The following is a 14061-nucleotide window of genomic DNA, read 5'->3' on the forward strand; positions in this document are numbered from 1 at the left end:
GACTCGAAGGTACTTAACACCTTAATGAAGCTGACCCTGCTTCCGACTGGTTTCCGCATAAATCCCGGCATTTCACCGGACTCCGGCCCATTAATGGTTAACTGTCCAGGTAGGTTACCGTACATTTCCGCAACTCGTGGCTAGTACGAGGTATTAGTGCTAACATGTGCCATTTACATACGACGATACTGTAAAAGAAAGAAAAGTTACCGCTGCTGGCAACTCTGACCAACAGCCACCGTCCATGTAACCATAAGAGTGAATGACAGTTACATGTTACAATCGACGCGATGCTTACGCATGGCTATATAAAAGCCGAAAAGTAAATCACAGCAGAACCCGACATATTTTAAGAATCTCAGCATTTAAGCAAAGACACATACGTTACCTATTTTGAAGTTTCCACAGAAACACTTGGATCAAACCCACTGGTCACACTTCTTCTCTCCCAGTGACAGTGTTCTCATGTGTCGTTACCTCGATGAACGCAGCACAAACTGCACATTTCCTTACAACACCGTAAAAACGTGTTTCGAACGGACCGGCCACATCCCCACCGTCATTTCGTTTGTGATAATAATAAGGCACTCATACATAAAACACCTCTCCAGGTATCTCTCTGCTTCTCCACCACCTTGATGGCCGTTTTCAAGCCAACTTGACCGAAGCGATCTGTTCTGGGCGGGACGCGAACGGCGGAGAAAATGCGTGAGTGACAATCCCTTCGTCCAATAAACGCGGAATACCACTGTGTACGTCATTCATCGGGGCGGGGCTCGGACTTCTTAGTGACGCGTGTCACAGTTTGCGGAACTCGGGGCAGGTAAGCACAGGTAAGAGGCATGGCATTCTGTTCGCTTTAATTAGAACATTTTCCAGAGTGTGAAGCCATATAATAATATTTTCATCCTGTACATTTATAACTGAAAGATACATACGCACCTTTTTATAATGCGACCTGGCTGCCGGGGTCGTTTACATTTTGTTTTTAAACGGAAATGTGAAAATTTCACTGTCAGCCTTGCCAGATATTCTGAGGTGATTTACAATAAATCACCCCCTTAACAATTCATCACAATCAACCCATCACATGGGTAAATGTACAATCAGAGTAGTGAATGGCTGAAGATGAAATAAGTCTTCAGTCGAGGACGCGAAAATCCACTAGGCGTCCTGCTGTGGATCATAGGAGCAATCTGAAACACCCAGCTGTATAAATACAGAAAAAACGAGAGCCACTTTTATCTGAATCATCAGTTAAGTTTAAAGTAAATAAAAAGGATGCCAGCTGCTGATGCGTAGATCAGTTACGGCAAATCAAGAGATAAACGCCCTGCATATAGTGGTTTGCTTATGTCAGCCGTGTAGAGACAAGCTAAAGATCATTTTAGTGAGACTGGAAGGTGAACCGAGGGAGTTTGAACATTTAGAGAAGTCTAGGAGACATACACAGGGGCAGGATTGTCGTTTCTGCGGTCCCATTCGAAAAGCGACCACGTCCTGCCTAGATTATGCGGCTATATGTGACCGACAGGCGTGCGGGGTGGGGGTGCGGTTCAGTGGCGGTAAACACGATCGCTGTATGTACAGGAGGCCAAAGGATACACTGCTCTGTTGTTGCCTGGCAAGTGTGCTGTCTCCAAAACATTCCAATGAAAAGACACCTTGTTATAAGAGTCCTACCCTCCTTGTAGTGAGGAATGTACGGTATGTGACTGGGTTTGGCCCCGAGATACGTGGTGGGGATGTTCCCTCCCTCCCCTCACCGCAGAGTATGACCCATCCAGTGGGTGGGAATATGGCATGAAGCCGTGGATTAGCCAGTGTTTCCCAACCCAGTCCTCATATTCATTTATGTCCAAATGAATTTTCCCTTTGGCGATTAAAACAACAGCAGAACATCAAAACAGTAAACAGAATGTGTCTCCACGAGATGTAGACAAGAATACACATGTCTGTGAACATTGTGGTTCCAGGTGCAGACAAAATTAAAACCAAGAGATTCTGGTGCTAGTGGAGGTGATGTGGTTGCCGGTCGTCTTTGGGTTCGGGCAGAATTAAGTGTTGCACTTTCTCTGACTCTGCGACTCACTTTGGTGGTCTGACAACGGACACCCTCACATTTTACAGTAAGAGATAGCATGAAAGATATTCTGTGTCTTACCAGCATGCAGTCTTTGGAACATTTAATCAGCCTGCTTGAACTGTCATGAATTAGCTTATAGTTTCATTGTCAGCTGAATGGTAAAGCTTGTTCATTAAAAGGTCATTGACCACTAAACCATGTAATTTTCTTTTTAATATAAATACGCAGGGGTGGATCTGAGTAGTGGATGGATGGATGGATGGATGAATGGATGCTTAGCACTGTTGCCTCATGCCTATGGCACCAGGGTCCATGTCTCTGCCCTGGATCTGTGTGTATGGAGTTTGCATGTTCTCTGTGTCTCGTTGTGGGGTTTCCTCTGGGTACTCAGGTGTTTCCTCCCCCACAGGCCAAAAACATGCTGAGGTTAAGTGGGGTTGCTAAATTGTTTGTGTGCGAGTGAATGGTGTGTGAGTGAATGAGGTGTGAGTGAATGGAGTGTAAGTGAATGGCGTGTGAGTGAATTGTGTGTGAGTGACCCCTGTGACCCTGAATTAGACACATGAGTATGACATCAGGACACCCAGGGAGGACACACGCCCTAGACATGTATCAGCAGGCGCTACAGCAAATTACGGATGCAGATCATATGCCTTTAGTCACTGAATAAGGCCACAAAAACACGAATTTCCACAACCTTAGAGGTGTGAGGTCACAGTGCTACCTACTGAGTCTACAAACATAATAACCTGAACAAAGAATGAATTTCAAATATAATACAGGAACACATAGCTAAGTGACTATAAGCACTACAGTCTCAATGGAAACTGATGTTTTGGTTTTACCTGGTGAATCATATAAACATACTACCATCTAGTGGCCAAAAAAATATTTACTACAGAGAAAATTCAGTACGGCGAATTTTCATGCATACGTCACTGGGAAAGCGTCAGTGTCACTTTCGGACAAGCCATAAATTCTCAGCTTTCAAGAAAATTGGCGCTGACCCTCTGTGAATACCTTATGTGTGACACAGTCTGCAAAACTGATATATATCATTATGGTAATTTACTCATTTCAACATATAGCCTGCAAGTCTTAGATGTAATCTTTAAAAGTTTTATTAAGGAAATAATAATAATAAATATAATTACATGTGAGTGACAAGCACATAAATAGTCTGTTATTAAATTAGCAATTTATTAACAAATTTACCAGGCAGAAAGGAATCCATATATCCATCCATCCATCCTTCAATCCATCCATCCATCTATCCATCCATCCATTTTCTGTAACTGCTTATCCCATTGAAGGTCACGGAGGGGTCCGGAGCCTATCCTGGAGGCTACGGACACAAGGTGGGGGACAACTCAGGATGGGGCATCAACCCATCACAAGGCACACACACCCCCACACACACTCACACATGTAGGGTATACCTTTCCTTATGGGGACTGCTCATTCACTTCTATGGGAAAAATGCTAACGCCAACTATGACAACCTTAACCCCCACCCTGCCCTGACCATAACCATAAGTAACCAAGCAAAATACAAGAGTTTTTGCATTGTTAGTTTATTCATAGCAGTCACCGATTTTTAGAAAATAGAGTTTTCCCTTATGGGGACCAGTAAACCGGGAAAAAAATGGCATGTCTTATTCTTTGGACTGGGGGGGCTGGAGTACTTGGAGGAAACCCCATGCCGACACTGGAGAACAGGCACGTTCCACACACTTGGTGCATTATATTGTACAGAAATGGACTCTGAGGAACATTTTTGTACCACTGGGGTGCATTCATACTGTTTGTATTTTAGGGAATAAAACTGCAGCGGAACTGGACCCTTTATTCCGACACTGTGAGGCACTAAGGAATGTTTATTGGCTGAAGATTAAAGATGATATTCACTGTTTCCCAGACTTCCTCACTCGGCTGTAGGTTTTGCTTGGGCGTGCCGGTCCCCCCCCCGGTTTCTGGCTGCTTCCTGTGTGTCCCTCATCGCACTGGGACACCTTGAGGCCTTTGTCTCCAGATTTGCATTGCATTGCATTTGCATTCTGAACTCCGTGGTCCACTGCCTTGGTCTGGTGCCATAATATATTCCCGCTCAGTAATGACTTGGACTGAACACAAAAGCCAGGCCATTTCTGTAAGATTCTGTGTAGCGCATTTGCGAAGAACTCCCAACGGTCAGTATGGTTACTATGACGATGGGTAACTGGACGACCAAAGACTATCTGGTGATTGATATAGAGAGGGAAACCTTGCACCTAAATTGCAGCCGTAAGTGATTCTAAACGCGTGGCCTTGGCCAGCCTATTTTTTGTGTCAGCCCCTGAAAATTTAATTTTCCGGAATACGTTTAGCAATTTATCCATATTTTTGTATTCATTTTCATATATTTTTTGTCCTACACAATTTTATACAATTTCATACAATTATCATGTATCATTCAGAACACATGAAAACACAACTGGTACACAGCAAATCCATGCTATTCATCTGTAAACTTTTTTCAAAGCCCACATTAGGACATATCTGCCATGCATTAAATCTAGGTAATTTTTTTCTATTTCTTTTCAGTCTAGCTTGCTTGCCAATGTCTCTGCTAATTATTCACTCAGGGAAATTAAGAATTAGTCACCAATGATGCTGTTTCCAGGCCTCATTGTTTCAAAAATGGTGAAATTATCTGTTTGTGTCCTGAATGCTTCTAGTTTTGAAATACGCCAGTATTTTTGTAAGGGTGGGGTGGGGTGGGGGGCTAAGTCAGCACACTCTCAGAAGATGAAGTTAGCTGGGGGAGGGGTGGGCGCTGGCACTTGTGATTGCTAAGTAGGCACCCCCTCAGAAGATGGTGCCCAGTCTGCTACTATGTCGTATAATGGTCGACCATTATCACCACTGGCGCTGCTCTGAACATAAGCAGTTCTAGACCCTATGTAGGGCGCATGAGTCTCCCTGTTTTTGGTCTCAGTCCCCTGAAAAATTATTTTTCAAAATCCATTTAGCATTTGAACCATATTTTCACACATTTTGTGAAAGTTTTTGTGCGTTTTTTGTGCATAATCACGTGTACAGGGACCCCCACTTGATTAACAGGAATTCGTGGGCAACCACCTCCTCTCACCAAATGTAATCGTCGTGAGCCCCCGTATTTCTTCTGAATAAAAGCCCCCCCCCCCAGGGTGAAATCCTAAATTTGCCCCAGTTATAAGTCCAGTAATTTTGTTGAACTTGGTAAAATTCCGTTGCCTATGCCCCCCTCCCCAGCCGCCTATGTCATCCTCTGCCCGCTAGTCATCGATTTAGAGGCGCAGGTTCCCGGTTCCAGATGGCACCTAGATTTACCTTGTCTTCTGTGGGTGCCAGGGCTCTCAGTGGAACTATGGAATGCACCGATTGCTCACCTATTCCAGCCTCTGACTCAAACCAAAGGCAATGTGTCTGATGTTCGTGTGTCTGAATAACAAAACCTAAGGGAGGCTTATTGGCACAATTAAAAATAAAGACATTAAATAGAATCACTAATCTGGTTGTTTTTATGTCTCGCACGTAAACTCAGCTGATTTCTCACTTAAACACAGTTTTCATTGGATACGGTCGGACAAAAGAAGGTAAATAACAGTCTGTTACTCCAGTGGACGTGTTTGATTTAATTCTATATCTTCAGAAAGGTTTTTGTGCATCATTGTTCGGTTTAATTTAAAAAGAGAATGTTTAGGAATAATGTTCACCACAAAGTTCACATTAATACATATTATTTACATATATTAAAGAATGCAAGGTTTGGGCCATACTGTTGTTGACTAAATAAATAAGCCGTGTTAATGCTTTATGTTTAACTAAATGTAATATATAAATGTGGACTACGAAAAAATGCGAGTGCAATATGCAATTTGAAGAAGCCAATTAAATCGTCCATGGGGTGCGTTTTAGCGCGTAAAAACGCGTTATATACTATCAGTTAGTATCTCAGTAAGGAAATTTTGCAAACATCGAACATGATTGTATTATCTCTGCTGCCACCTATCGTCAAATATAATGATTACACCCACTAATCCATGGCAAAAGGCGGGTTTCGTTACCAAACGTTCCGCCTATTCACAGGACACCCCAAATGTACCTCAAGCTCTCTGATCGTCAGTTAGATATGCGTTAACCTGCGCAGTTCTTCGTCTACCGGTTAATTTCTAGCCTAGTATCAGCTGTTTTTACTTATTTTTAAATATTCAGTTAGATTGCACATAGATATTTCGTAAACAAACGGTTACTTATGAAATATATGGTTCTTAATCTAAGCTCTATATTTTTAAACTAGTCTTTAACTCTAGTTTTTAATAGTTTCCTAATGAACAATGTTTCCTAGACACTATACTATACATTTTGTTTAGGTCTTATATTATTCTTTTACAAGCAAAGCCAGTCCAAAATTTAGGGGGTATATTTAGTGAAGCAGGGATGTCTAGCCTTTGGGAAAATATTTTGGAAAAAAGGATTTGAAATGAAATAGAAATGTGATCATTTTTACAAGTAAAATTATGGCAAATTTTCCAAAGTAAAGTTTAGAAATGTTAGATTCATACGTGTTGTGGAAAGACAGTTGTATATCTCACTAAAACAGTTTGAAGAATATACTCAAACAAACAGTATGTTTATTTTTGTTTTACACAGATAAATATTTTTGACACCAATTAATACTGCACATGCACAGCATTTTTTCCCATATAAAATAAGCAAGGAAACCACACAAGTACTGAAATGATAAAGTTTGAGTTTTCCACTTTTGGGTCAAGTAAATGTTAATGTAGAGAAGATCCGTATCCTAGGAGTTCTTCAGGGGAGTATTCTGGGATGTCTTCCAGTGAGTCAGGACTGTATCTGTAGTCTTGCTCTCTGAAGGGGAAGTCAACGAATGATGTGTACATGATGGACGGAGGCAGAGAACAGCAGCAGTGAGGAATAGATGCTAAAGAGAGGAATGTCTCCTGGTCTTACCTGCTCTCTACCGCGGCTGAGCTCGATCCACGCAAGAGGACGGCCATGGCGTCGAGGGCTCTCCCGTATTCAGCTTTCCGGCCGAATCTTTGGGGAAGGGTCGCAGAAGGCGAGGTCAGCACTGCGGATCGGGGGCACTGACGACACGGGATGACGACGGACACGTCAGTCGCTTGAGCCCGGCCGAAACGTTGAGGCAGGTTGAGGAAGGACTTCGGCGTCCGCACGGCCTCCGGTGCCGAGCGCCGGCCAAAGCGCAAGGGCAGGTTGGCGTGGAGTGGGGTCACCTTGCCCGCCGTGGGGTACAGCCTGAGTATGGTGGGAACGCTGCCTTTCCTGCTGGCGGGGGCCACACTCAGCATATAATCACTTGCTTCAAGGCTTCTCAGGTTTTCATTGTTGCTCTAGAAAAAAAAGACATGTGAACTGTGTGAAGAGTCGTGCAATCATCCCGCTTTTAAAGCATTTACACAAGATCCACAAATTCACAGTTCCTAAATGATATCCATTTTCAGCAACCCTTCCAGTCCACCACTTTGCTTTTAAAAAGAATCCCATTAGCCAATCAAAAAGAAGGTTTCATACAGCTTTTTTCCCCCCTCTTACCTCTGGAGTTTGGCCCTGTTGGGGGGCAGGTCGGGGATCGAGAATGGATGGTTTGTAGAATAGCTCTATGCCAGTAACACCTCCAAGCGCAAGACATCCCAGAATGCCTAGCATCAACTGCGGGCCGGCAATGTAACGTGTCATGTCTCTCCAGAGCAAGGGTTCGCATCCCATAGTGCAGTTCTATGGCCCGGCCTGCCTTACTTAAAGCTTCCTTGGACAAAAAAAAAAAAACCCTTTTCTTTGTGACTCTCATTACCTCACTAATATGACAGTTGTCACCGGTCCATTCAATCAGGGAAAATATGCATTTAGCTGAAATTTCAAGTATGTTATGACGTGGGAGATGCTCTTAGGATATGGCACACCATTTCTGAATTATTTACTAATTGCTGACACTAATTGCTAATCGAGAGATAATTAAGGGATCGTAGAAGCCCTGGCAACAGGAAAACATGCAGGCTAAACGAGGGGCGAATGACAGCGTGTTCCAGCAGACCTGAATGCTTTATTTTCTGCAAACGAGCGCAAGGAGGCCGTCTTAGCTGCGGCTACTTATATCGTCGGATGTCGGCCCTTGATATAATAGGGGATGTTTGGCCACATCTGCCATCTGACTTGTCGCCCTCCTTCCTGTCTCTGAGACAGAACAGCTTCCCCAATAGGAGGTTGGGGGGGGGGGGGCAAAAACCACGCTGACCCCTGCGGTTTGGCAGGCGACGTCGGCAAGGTTCTCCGAATGGGAAAGTCTTCCCATCAAGTCGAGCTCCGATTTCTCCGTGTTGATAATGTGGGCTCGTATCCTGATACAGGTTGTCCTGGGTGTCACCTTGAATTCCTTCTTTCAGACGGATCACCAGCTGAACACAGACACTTCCTTACACTGCCTTGTCTGCCAGTGTACTGACAAGGCAAATACTATGCAAGACAGGCTGAAGGCTTTCCAGGGTGTGTGTGTCCCTGGTAATATTCACATTCCCCCTCTTTGTGTGAGTATGTATTATATATACATATATACTCACTAAGGCTGTTCCTAGTTTTCTTTTCTTGTTTGTAATATATTGTGAGGCTGCATGGTTTATCATTATGCTTTGTACTACACCACGGGTATCTGTAAACAGTGTGAATTAATATGTATACCAGTGTATTTATGTTATATGGTCCACCTTTCTGCATCGCGATTTTCCCCCATCACGGTTTTCGTATATCATGGCGTCGCCATAAGAAAATAATTTTTTGTGAGCTTTCGGGAGTTTTGTGGAAACCGCAGACGACGCACAAAAACTTCGTTAACTCATAGATGCATAAAATGTATGTACAGTGCAGTTTTGAGGACGCAGAGCGTCCTGGTGATCTGGTGATCTCCGTATGTCGCGTCTCTTTGCCTCGCTTGCGTGCTCCCTTCGCTCGCCAAGGGGACCAAACATTTTTTACGCGTTTGCCCTGGGATACGTGTGTCTCCATTTGCGTGTGACCGTGACTGTGAGTATGCTGTTGGCTGTTGGCTTTCAGGTCGGCGCTGCTTCCCGTTTGCTTTACTGCTCGTTAAAGACTGAGTCTCCATTTTAAAAGAACTGGCGTCTTCTTTTTATAAAAACGATCCGCACACTCATTATATGATTCTGACCATACGAAGGCTGCCAGTCATTTATTTCTCTGCAGGATTTTCCGTGCAAATACCTAATAACAGCGTATGCTGTAAAAGCCAAGAGCACAAAGAGGGAGAAAGGCATCCACTCCTTCATACATAAAGCCCACGTTTCCATTGGCTGCCAGTAGTGGTACCCGAGTGAGGTCACCCTCACCCCCCTCCCCCCACAAACGTTCATGGCACCTCAGCCCAATGATATAAGCTGGGTCCTTATATCATGTGCATTGTCTACGTGCAATTGTAGCTCTGTGATTCACAGGTGAAAGGGGGGGGGGGGGTTAGGGTTAACTTATTACAGCATGATGAATGAGGCCCCAGACTCCCACCACCCTGCCTTTTATCACCCACCAGCCAGATAAAGCCCCTTCTTGAGTCGCGTCTCAAACTGCACACATATTTCCCAAAACGCCTGTTCCTTTCTTCTTCCAAGTGAGCCCGTCTGTAACTAGGCGCTCAGAGAAATGGTGAGTGTCATCCCTACTGCATTCCGCTCCACGGTGCCACACACCCGCGTTAATTACCTCAAACGAGCACATCCAGAGGTTAATTCCGTCCTAATGCCCATGAGTCAGAGCTGAAAATGCCGACCGGCAGTGTCTCAGAAGTGAAGCCAAATGGATGGGGAGGCTTTTGATTTCTCCAGCCAGAGCTGAGGTTAATCGCAAGTCAGCAGCCCCACTAAGGCAGCCTGCCTCGATTCACCCAAACAAAGGATTCTGGGTAGCTGCTTATTAAAGCAGCCTCGAGATTTGCAAATAATTACTTGTTTTGTGCAGGGCTGTTATGCAAAAGCGGGTCCAAATTTGCAACCCCGATGTAAATACGCAAACGTCAACTTCAGCACTGTTTCCAAACATCGAAATGCCTGCCTTGTCACTGTCATACCTGAGCATCTTATTCTGTAGACGTGGATGTGGATGAAAATTTCTGCAAGGCATCTTTTTGTAAGGAAACAACAGGAGCTGATTATCTCATCAAGAATTACGCAAACAAGACGGATAGCTAAACAACCATAAGAGCCTGCAGGTAGGAGCGATAGTTATAGATATGGACAGGTGCTTAACTGAAAACTGCTCTATAGAGTCACGATGCTATTAGAAAAGTGAATTTGGAGTAAGGCAGCATTTCAGCCCCTAGCTCTGCAGGTGTGGAATTTGCATGTTCTCTCTATGTCTGTGTGGCTTTTTCCAGGCACTTGACTTCCTGCCACAGGCCTAAAACATCTGGTTAGATGAACTGGTGCGTCTACGTTGCCCATAGTGTCTGTGTGAGTGCTCGCCCAGTCATACACTGACATCTAGAGGTCGAGATAGGTCATTGTTTTGGACCTGCCTACAGTATAAAATGGTACTGCAATAACCAAAAACTAAATGCAGGCCCCTGCAATCCGGGCTCCCAACAATCCGGGCCCCCAGCAATCCGGGCCCCTGCATACGTCAGGCCTTGCTGGCTTCCCCGTCTAGATCCCCAGAGCTTCATGAGTCTCCAAGGTCACCGTGATCCTGCACTAGCAACCTCAAACCTTTCAAAACTAACAAATGGGCTGCTGACATCGATTTACCCATGAAGCAGTATTTTTGTTCAGGACGCAACAGGAAAGAGTACTATTAATTCTGTCCACCAGGGGGCAGAGTGACACCTCGCTTGGGGGATGCATGCTCACGGTGCAGAGCCGCTGCTTTCTTTGCCCGCCGTGTCGGGCCATGCCGTGGCAGGCTACGCTCACTCTTCAGCACATCCTTAAAGGGCTGAGAGGTGGGAGCCATTGGGATTGACATGCTGCTGTCGGGCTAACTGGCGTGTTCTGTATGTGCAGTGGATTAAGTGAGGACTGATGACATTAATCTGTTCGGTGGGGTGCCGAGTAGCTACATAGCTTACTGACAGTGTATCTTAGGTTACCCCGAGTAAGCTAGCCTTAAAGAGGGCAAATCGAGGTACTATTAAGGAGATATAACAAACAACATGTCATGCATCGGGCATCCTGACAGCCCCCTGCAACCATCCTCCCCGTCTGAGAGCACAATGGAAGGCGGGCTGACACACAGCAGAGCATGGACGACCCGCTGAACAATTCTTCCTGGTCGGAATTCCAAGCATACTTACGTACCGCCTCCTTGTGGTTTGACTCGAAATGGCACTTAATTAATTAATCAATGAATTAATTATCATTACATGGAAGTTGTCTGGAGTTAGTTGAATTATTAACCTGCTGTCATCTGCTCCAAATAATATCAGGGCGGGTACTGAAGTAGAAAATTCCCACGGGAAGAAAAGCAGCAACGAATGAGTTAAATTCTCAGTAATTAGTACAAAAGAATGGAATAGGTTGCAGGAACGCGGACAGACATCGCCGGTGTTCCGTCCTGGAAGACGTTAAACACGCGTGTCTGAGTGTTCTCACCAACCCTTCTTTGATCACCCTGATCATTGTATGGTATTAGTGTGTTTAACATTCTTATAAGGTTGGATCACACATGAAAAACATTACTCATAAACAGCTGTAACCTGCACCTGAGAGTATCTTGGCTGTGGTCCACACGTTGTTTTGAAAGTAAGTACATCCTCCTGTACTTAGGGAAATATGTTCTGCACTCATAGGCTCCACAGCACTGAGCTTGGCACCAGTGAGGATCAGGCAGCATAACTGGATGAGATCTAGTTACTGTGCACATTCACTATGTCTCCAGGTCCTGGGCTCCTTTAAGGTCAAAGTTCAGCATCGCCTGTTTTCAGATCACGGCTTGTTCTGCTGTCAATAATTACAATTACCATCCTGCTTACTCAGCTGAAGGCCGCGATAAGTTCAAAGGTCTCTAGAGGGGGAATAAACAAGTAAATGGGAAGAAAATGTGGGGGGAAGCGTCTGGCCGGAGCGCAAAAGTAAACAGGACTGACACGCTTGATATATGAATGCTTCATATGTCCAGCAGGCAGCCAAAATGGTTACTTTTCCATGTGACGACCGTGGATGACCTATAAGGATGACGGAGGAATGATGATTAAACAGTAATCGTGCAGCCAAGCACAACAGCGTCGAAGAAGTGCCCTTCGGGTTATCCCAAAGACAACTCTCACAGATGCAATTTATTCATTATTTATGCTCGAAATAATTAATGACGTGCTTGTTGTCATTCCTCCCTCATGCCATCTGAACGTTTTCCATATGATCTTGGTTGCACTGATATTATTTTCGTGATGCGAGCAAAGCACTCCGGACTTTAGCGAAGCGAGTTGGTCAGCCAGTTCAATGGTGATGGGATATGCAGTGCGACTGTGTTACAGCAAACGCAACACGACGTGCTTCAGTAAACAACCTCAGCACAGCCTGAATGACAGCTTTGCACTAAGGGTTTGTGTTCCTTTGATTGTGTAAGGATTGCACTAGTGCAAGTAACTCGTCCTTCATCCAGCTGAAAAAAATTGCTTTGTATGCTGTGAAAAATGCCCCCGAATCACGTGAGCTGGTTCTTTATGATGAGTGAGTCACTGCCGCCTTGGTGCGTAATTTTGCCCATGTGTGTCACACGGCAAGAATTTAGCTGTAATTATGTATATCCAGGAAAGAAGTAACACCCCCTCTTCATTACCCGCAAAATCTGTCTCCACGCTGGATGTCAGCAGTTCCTGTAGACCGACTGGCCAACATGTGGCAGTGAACAGGCTTGTCAGTCTCGCCGTGGACAGGAAATCTCTCCCACATTCTCGTGTCGACTGTAAACCTCTTCTCTCTAGATCATATTCATATCTTCCTCTTGCAGAAATAAATCGTACATCAAGATAACATTAAAATAAGACCCTCAGAAACATATGATGCAAAACACATTATTAAATCCAAGCCTTCCCAAATGTCCTAGAAACTCATAAACAACAGCCTGCCTAAATGTCCCGGAAGGTACATAAACTCACAGGCATCATTTACATTGTAACTATCCACCTTGTAAGATCACTCCCAGTAACTGGTTTTTGGTCGTACGCATCCTGCTAGGACAGGCCACAGGTCTACACCCAACACGCACCTTTATGTTAGACATGCCCCCCCCCACGAACAACACTTAGCTGTGTTTGCTTTAGCACAAATGCTAAAACCTCGTAACCCAAGGAAGCCTATAATCTCCCTTCAACAAGGACATTGCACCTATTCGCTCATGTAAAATATCCTTCGGGTAAAAGTATCAGTCAAGCACCTCAGTGTCAGAGTAGTGAGATCAAATACGGGGCCATCAGGTGGACCCTGCTCGCTGTCCCCATGGTCTAGCCAGGTCTTCCGCTTGCCCTGCGAGCTCAGCCCTGCCTACCTCCTGGCCAGGTTCCTCATATTGTGATGTGGTTCTCAAAGGGGCACGTTCTAGATTTACACTCCCCCGAGTCCGTGTGGGGTGTCTCATGCCTCCGTCTGACCGATGGTCTTGATAAGTCTGGCGCCAGGAGTCTTCACACTGATCCTGACTGACCCTCCAAGCTAAATCACAATGTCAGTGCCCCCCCCCCCTCCCCCCCAACTCTGTCAGCCTTCCTCAGTTTCCCGGGAGTCAGGCTAATGCTTCCCTAAGAGGAGGCCGGTCCGGCCGAGTGCCCGCCTGGCCCTGCTCACCCCAGCCTTATTTACGCCCCGAAAGTGGGATGCTGATTTACAGTAGATTTACTACATTTTTCCACGACCTGTCACAACACGATAGCCTTTCCTTTCTCCCTGAGGACAGATTTCCTTTGCGAATCC

General features: G+C 45.0%; 2 protein-coding genes and 1 long non-coding RNA gene across 3 annotated transcripts in view; all 3 read right to left on the reverse strand.

The window, feature by feature from the left end:
* The window catches only part of osbpl3a (oxysterol binding protein-like 3a), a 31040-nt gene extending 30348 nt beyond the window's left edge, over positions 1-692 (reverse strand). The window contains exon 1 of the mRNA XM_048994092.1: positions 389-692. The gene's annotated coding sequence lies outside the window, so the exon portion shown is untranslated. The remainder of the gene's footprint in view (positions 1-388) is intronic.
* A 2727-nt stretch (positions 693-3419) lies between these two features.
* Positions 3420-7845, reverse strand: npvf (neuropeptide VF precursor). Its single transcript, XM_048993958.1, has 4 exons — positions 7691-7845; positions 7167-7488; positions 5438-5496; positions 3420-3431 (listed from the first exon to the last, which is right to left on the reverse strand). The coding sequence occupies exons 1-4, from the start codon at positions 7832-7834 to the stop codon at positions 3420-3422; spliced, it is 537 nt and encodes a 178-aa protein (XP_048849915.1). The 5' UTR covers positions 7835-7845.
* Positions 6722-7160, reverse strand: LOC125719387 (uncharacterized). The gene is made up of 2 exons (XR_007385073.1): positions 7085-7160; positions 6722-6982 (listed from the first exon to the last, which is right to left on the reverse strand). It is a non-coding gene; the product is annotated as an uncharacterized LOC125719387 (long non-coding RNA).
* Positions 7846-14061: the final 6216 nt, after the last annotated feature.

This window comes from Brienomyrus brachyistius, chromosome 23, assembly GCF_023856365.1.
Source record: "Brienomyrus brachyistius isolate T26 chromosome 23, BBRACH_0.4, whole genome shotgun sequence".
Taxonomy (NCBI): domain Eukaryota; kingdom Metazoa; phylum Chordata; class Actinopteri; order Osteoglossiformes; family Mormyridae; genus Brienomyrus; species Brienomyrus brachyistius.

What these genes read in the sequence shown, in the direction of transcription:
- npvf (XM_048993958.1), bottom strand. Translation starts at nt 7,834, where the DNA reads ATGACACGTTACATTGCCGGCCCGCAGTTGATGCTAGGCATTCTGGGA. An exon ending in AACAGGGCCAAACTCCAGAG is followed by an intron (nt 7,489 to 7,690) that starts GTAAGAGGGGGG and finishes TTTTTTTTCTAG; the next exon opens with AGCAACAATGAAAACCTGAG. An exon ending in GACCCTTCCCCAAAGATTCG is followed by an intron (nt 5,497 to 7,166) that starts GCCGGAAAGCTG and finishes AGGCTGGAATAG; the next exon opens with GTGAGCAATCGGTGCATTCC.